The sequence below is a fragment of the Morone saxatilis genome, unplaced genomic scaffold (assembly GCF_004916995.1).
Source record: "Morone saxatilis isolate NCDOM2014 unplaced genomic scaffold, NCSU_SB_2.0 Contig20, whole genome shotgun sequence".
NCBI lineage: Eukaryota > Metazoa > Chordata > Actinopteri > Moronidae > Morone > Morone saxatilis.
This window is the reverse complement of record NW_023339763.1, coordinates 7,147,122-7,154,253: the sequence shown is the minus strand read 5'-3', so window position 1 is coordinate 7,154,253 and position 7,132 is coordinate 7,147,122. Positions and strand designations below refer to the sequence as shown.

The following is a 7,132-nucleotide window of genomic DNA, read 5'->3' as shown; positions in this document are numbered from 1 at the left end:
TCTCTCTCTCTCTCTCACTGTCTGACCCTACCTCACTCTGCCTTTTCACTGAAGCCCTTTATGCTTGCCAACCATTCACTCTACCTCACTTGCAATATAGTAAATCCAATCACCTGGGTGTAAAAATAACTGCCAGGCACTTGGGTGCCCGGAAGACAGCCAAAGGGGCAACATGTCAGTCTGCCAGGGCTGAAAACTTTTAAAGACGTCTGGTTGTTGTTTCACTTATAGCTACAACTTTTAGCTTTTTCAGAAATATTTCAATGCTGCTTTTATTAATATTTTTCTTTCACCAACTCAGGGCGGCATACTACTCCTGACCATCTGCTGCTTCATGCAGACTTACACATTTGTATGGAGCTGGAACTCTTCAGTCTTAAATCCAACCGCAAAGTTGCTCTGGGTGATCCTGTTCCTGCCAGCCTCGAAGGTCATCTGGTAGCCGGCAAGCCAGCCCTCGTAGCCTACTACTGCTGCGCCGTGGATAGCTGTGCCATTGATGTCGTAGTTAACGTCACAGCCAAGGTTGATGTGGTCGCACTTGTAGCCCGTCTTGATCTTGCCGCTCTTCTTGCTGATAGGATGTTGGGGAGAAAGAATAGGTTGTTAATATCAATGTATCCCAGAGCTGGAAATATCACACTACTGTGACTATTAAATAAATGAAGGGCTGTTTATCAGGAATACAGGCTGTAACTATAGACAGTGTGACAAAAATGTCTAATATCAGCACTCCTTGCATTGTGCCCTTGATTTATTTATCCAAAAGTTAAGAGCAGGGTTCCATGAGTTCAACAGGCACCACCACCGACACTGTTGCATTGATCTTAGCATGTCGTTAGCCAGTGGACAACTGCTGCGGGTCACTGGTGTGTTGATTAAAACAGACCCATGATACCTTACTGTTAGTACTAAATATTGTTTCTAATAAAGATAAACGACTGACTCAACCCGTCGTAAGACATAAAGTAGCATTTTGCAACAAATTTATACATACTCACTGTAGAACAAAGAGCGCATGAAGAAATACTTCATCAATCTCCATTCCACTGAATTTTTCAATTCTCACTGATATTAACTTTAACATTTTCAGCTGTTCTTACCCGGTGTTTGGTGAGAAGGAGGAATCGAACGTCAGCTTCAGCCCCTTAGCCAACTGTTGAAAAGGTACAAAAGATTTATTCAACAAAAATAAAGATTCAGTTTAGTTAAACTGATCATGTTTAGCATTACTCCTTCAGTTGAAACTACAGTCCTGTGGAATTATAACAAGGCAAATGGCACCCACTACTTAAGTGGCAGGCCTCAGTGGACACAGAGAAAAGGATGCATGTTTCAAATAGCAACCTAAATCACATTTTAGATTTTCTTAGCCCCCACACCCTATCACCAACCTGGTCTTCAAGGGTGATCTCAGTCCCCAGGGTGTTGTCAGTGTTCCACTTCTCTGTGAAGGTCAGTCCGTGCTCCGACCACTTGTACTTGGTTTCCAGGGATCCAGCAACCTTGCTGGTCTCAGTGTTGGCAGAGCCTGTGCTGGTGAACTCCTGCAGATGACAGTATCGGTGTCAGAGTCCTACTGACAGGTGAACTAGCCAGGTGCATTGCCATGATACAATCATCTTATTGTTAAAGTCATTAAGTGGTTACATAGGGTTTTAGACTGATGTAGTGTTGTAAAGTGTCCACATTTAACATCTACTACTACTACTACTACTAAACAAAACAAAGGACTTCAGAAACATGTTGACAGGTTTTAATGAATTCAGTTTACAGATAAATCTCAGTCCAAACATTTAATAATTACATTCGGTGCTGATCCCACTAGAACAGGAACTTGATCTAAAATTGTGCAATAAAGTCAAGAAATTCATTTGATTTCAATCTCAAGTAAACTAAGACATACAGTATTTTTGATTGCCTTAACACTACATCTTTTCAAACTCAGTTTAAAGAAAAACAGCATAGGCCAAGGTGCTCTGGCAGTGTTTAAGAGAACCAGCCACTTAATTACCAGGCAGAGGCCTCTTAAGCTATGATAGGATGGCTGAAGTCTGGCATGGCAGCTCTGATAAACTGATAAAGACTGGCGACGACTTACCAGTCCATTCTCAGACTTCGTTTTCAAGTCCAGCTTGATGAGCCCGAAGCCTGAAACAGACAACATTTAATAAAAGATTAAAATGATGTCAGGACAGCAACACAGATCTAACATCTAATAATAACCACTCTGAAACATTTCATTATTGAAGTGGAACAGGCTTCTAAAAATCCAAGTACTGGATAGGCCTCAAAACGAGTACTACTTTAATGCCAATACTATTACTCCTGAACATGCAAAATTGTTTTCTATACTAACTATTAATACACATTTAAAGAACCCCTGTAGATATGTCACAACACATTAAATCAAGCTATTGATTAATGTCTGTGAAGTCCCCATTCATCAGCCTCCAGAGTAGATTTAAAGTTATTCATATGTCACTGACTGAATGTGTGTATTGATTCGATGTAGATTCTGTGAGGACATTAGTGCTGTCAGTCATGAATAATGGCTTCAAGTTGATGAAATGGATCCTGGGCTCGAGCCTAAAGCCCCATTCGTGGCCCTACCCAACATTATAGCCACCAACTGATTTACCCAATCGCACTTTACATGACCCAGAGATCTCCATGTTCATGTACTCTCCGGCCTGGTATGATTCCTCACTCACACTGCCCCTTCACTAAGCCTTCTACTAATTGACCCATCACTGTCAATCTTCATCCAGAGCTGTAGTTCCCACCCTACAAAATGGTCAGCAGCTTCACAGCTACTCAACTACTCCCAGGTTTGTGGCTTCTCTGTGAAGGTGATGGACTTAAATGGCCTAGACCTTCACTGAAACCCACAGTAATGATTTATGGTGGCTGCCAAGTTTGCGGCGATTCAGCCTTCAGGGATCATTTGAATCCGTCTGCGACTGGGAATTCCCGTTATACAGTATTATCATCATTCAGCAACCTTTAGAGCACAGCTGTATGTTTACACAAAACATAACCCAAGGACATGATCCGCTTTCCCTGCAGGCTCTGAACTACTCCTCAACATGTGTTCAGCTAGTGGTAAGATAGAAAAAGGACAGGAACTGGTTTGGATCCTTTGTTTCATTTGGCATTTTGGTGAACATTGCTTTCTATGCAGGGCCTGGATTTGTACAATCATTGAGACAATCAATCTAATCTTACTTCACTGCACAATATATGAAGAAGGTATTGTTCTTCTAGCATACAGGGTGGTAAATCATCAGTATTGTCATTATTATTATAATTATTATTATTAAAAAGGTATAAAAATGATATAAAGAAAGATGAGTAAATAAAACTAGATACACATTCTACCACCGCTAACCTCTTCAATAAAGAAACTTACATGCAATCTAAAGTTTATATTATTATTCCTATTATTTAGACAAGTATTATCACTAGCGAGGTAATACTCCAGGCAGCTGGTAGGGGCAACCAATGGTATCTTCACCATGGTACCAGAACTTAAGTTTTGCAATCTGATCATGAGATACTGTATTGATGTGATGAAATTCTACACACGATAATATCCTCAACTGAAAAGATTCACTCCACAGACTTTACCTGCTAGTCACAGTTAATATTACACAGCCTGTGAAAACAGTTGTATCATGTCTTCTGTGGCCCTTAAGGAGCTTTGTTAAGTCTTTAGTGCAGTTTTAAAATGAAATAAAAAGCACACGCGTACAAAATAAATACTGTTGTTTGCGTGTGTTATGAAGTGGCACAGAAGCACATGTATTTAATACATAATGTATGATTGATTTCTGCTTTCTGAATTTTTTTCATATTATATCAAAACGGTATCTGGTCAGTTATACTGGTCTACGATGATCCACAGAAGACCATTTTGTAACACGTTGTGCATCTCAGAGTCGCCTTTATGATTCAATGGCAGTATTTTATTGCAAATCAAACACTCTTCCTCTACGTGGCACTGCTGTAAAGGTTGATGAAATAACCACGTATGGTTGGCTGCCTGGTGCTTACCGTAACCCTTGGTAAAAACATCCTTGGCAGACTTTCCAAGGTCAACGTAGGTGGGAGGTACAGCCATTATCTGCAAAGAGAAACAGGACGATCAAGGCTACGACTGAGGATTCCTGCTGTCATCCCTCCAGAGCCCACAGAAACACAGCAGAGGGAGAGACACAGCCACCACCAGCAGATGAGCAGACTGACAGATCGGATGTGATGTGCTTGGAGAGAGAGAGAGAGAGCGGTGCTGGTGAAAGAGGAAGGCGGGAGGTCACTGAAGGATAGGAAAGGTACAAATCTAATGAAGTTGTTGGCTTTCATGAACTACACAGGAACACCGTGATTCTCGCACTCGCACATTAATTCAAAGTTGCAGCTATACAAGCCGGTGGCACATTTACCCGGCCCGGTTCCAACTATTACACATTTGAGGAAAAGTAAAGATCATTTTTGACACTACAGTCGTTTACCAGTATCAAATCGGATGTTTCCAAGTTGAAGAAGCCACGTTTAGAAAGAACAATGCAGGCAAACAGACCGGAGCACAAAGAAGACTCTTTGCTGACCCACTGAACGCGCTGCTCTCATGTGTGTGTGCACCTCTTTGTGTTTCATTTTCCTCAACAGCACGTTGAGCAAGACATGTCTATGTCATCATTAGACTAGATTTAGGTTCCATTTTTCAATAGCACAACGCTTATCAAGGTACGCTGTTACGCAGGCCTATTGATAACATACATGTGCATATTGACAGTAGATATAAGAGGAATTTCAACAGTTAGGGCTATTTCTCAATTAACATTTCTTAAATCCCAAGAACGGCAACTTCTGCTAAAGTATTGCGATATGTGTTTCTGTATGATTAATTCAACTATCACAACGGAACAATAAAGCAATGTTTCTCAAAATAATTGCAAAGGCATCACACCTGTACTCAATAATTACGAAAGCAACAAATTTATTCAAAAGGCGTGAATGAGCTATGCCTCGCTCTCTCAAAGAGCCACTGCCAGTCACCAACACCAGCAAAAAAAAAAATCCTTACTTCAGTGCAGTCTTGTCCCAATTATCTCCTTCAAGCCTGTTCACCCAGGTTTATGGGGAGCCACACCTTGTATCAACAACTGCACCCTTTTGCTCCAATTATGCTATGACTAACACATCGATGGCATTGCATCCCTACGCAGGTTTGGGGCCCTCAGATGTTCCTCTGCAGCCACCGTACAATCGGTCAAACCCCGGCATGTTACTCATTAAGGAGAGTAACGTAGAGGTCATAAAGAAGCATCTGAACAGGAAGCAGACTCATGACACATATCTGCAGTGGCCTTTAACACAAATAGCAAACCCACTAAAGGCATTCACCCTGTGCTAACACACACACACACACACACACACACACACACACACTGCAGTAGTTCCTACTATGCTTCTCACACATGGCCACAGGCAGTAATGTCAGAGGCTGTAGAGGACGTAGGACTAGGACACACTCTTGTGACTGAGGAAAAAGAAACCTTAATGACTTCAGGGTGAAGAGAGTGTCTTTATACTTATATATAACTTTTACAAAAGACAGGAGGCATCAACCCTACAGCACGATGGGGTCCATTCATGAAATGTCCCACTTTACTTAGCTCAGTTTGAGCTCTACCACCACTGTCCTTCAGCACCACTTCAGTTGTAGTCCAGTTTTAGGGAGATTGAGCTGTGAGACAGACTTACAATTGATTTATAAAGTCTAACTCTCCCTCTAGAGTGAACCCAGCAGGGGCCACTTGACTCAGACAAAGAGGCTTTAAGAAGACAGTGAAGGCAGCATCTCCCTGCCCTCGCCTGCTAACAGATTAGCACAAGTTAGCAGGCTATGAAGGTGGACAGCGGGCGAGTGTCTCCAGTGAGTAACGTTATGGCAGGTCGGCAGGCAGGGAGCCCGTGAAGGTGTCAAGAGGGTAAAACCGTAAGCTACCTAAGCTCCTTTACGTCCAGCTACCTGCACGACTGCCAAATGACCGCACCGCCACACATTAGCAGCAATGCTAGCAGCAGTAGGCTTGCAGAAGCAGCAGGCCTAGCATCTCTGCTGCACGTCGAGCAGCATCCGACTCCGGTTACAAATCATCGAGGGATGGAGACCGACAGCTCCCGGCTGCGGAGGTCAGAGTCCGCCGGCTGATAGCGGTGGCAGAGCAGCGCCGTGAAGAAAACACGTCGGCTGTGGAGCATTTTTCTGTATTTGGATGCATAACGTACCTCTGTGTGTTCCAGTCCTGACCGAGAAGGGGCTTGTCAACTGCACAAAGGGAGGAGAGAAGAGGGAGGTGGTGCGGCGTCACGTACGTTACGAGTCACGCAAGCAGCAGCGGGCTCCTCGTCGTCGTCAAAGATACAACATGCAGTCAAACGCGCAAGATAGTTCACGCCCTGCTTCAATAGTATTCTACTGTCGCTGTTGTTGACCACACATACGAGGTATTTGACTCCGGTTTTACATTGTTCTTAATGTACATACATAGATATAAATAAACAGGACAACAAGCTCAACAAAATACATATAAACTACTAGGTACAGTTACATTTATATTTCCATTTTATTTGTACTTATATTGTGTTAGATATTGTATATAAGTACTATTTATTTAATGATGTGTGAGTAGAACAACTGAACAAAAAACAAATTCCCCACCGGGGATCAATAAAATATTTCTAAATAAATAAATAAATAAATAAATATATAGTCATTATAACTATATGAACAAACAAAAACAATAACATTTATAAACAGTAGACAATAGGATGCTTAAATAACTATTTACGTGCAGGTTTCTTTCTTTGTGTACATGAGGTAGGTGTATATGACAGTGTATACAGTGTATACAGTATGCACAGCATAGGTTCCCACACATGTTCTACAAATGTTATTTGCCTAGCCTTCTTCATGTTTAACACCACATTAGTGCTGTGTACAAAGTGCTCAAGTACACTTTACTCAAGTATTTGCATGTTATCCTACTTTTTACTACACTATACTTTACTATATTGTATTTTTTACTCACTACATTTAGCAGCTGTAGTTACTTTGCAGAAT

The 7,132-nt window shown here is 41.8% G+C and overlaps 1 protein-coding gene across 1 annotated transcript; it reads right to left on the bottom strand.

Moving 5' to 3' along the window:
• Window positions 1-342: 342 nt before the first annotated feature.
• vdac1 (voltage-dependent anion channel 1) lies at window positions 343-6,415 on the bottom strand. The gene is made up of 6 exons (XM_035666818.1): window positions 6,298-6,415; window positions 4,057-4,126; window positions 2,102-2,151; window positions 1,395-1,547; window positions 1,104-1,156; window positions 343-574 (listed from the first exon to the last, which is right to left on the bottom strand). The coding sequence occupies exons 2-6, from the start codon at window positions 4,121-4,123 to the stop codon at window positions 343-345; spliced, it is 555 nt and encodes a 184-aa protein (XP_035522711.1). The 5' UTR covers window positions 4,124-4,126; window positions 6,298-6,415.
• Between the last annotated feature and the right edge of the window lie 717 nt (window positions 6,416-7,132).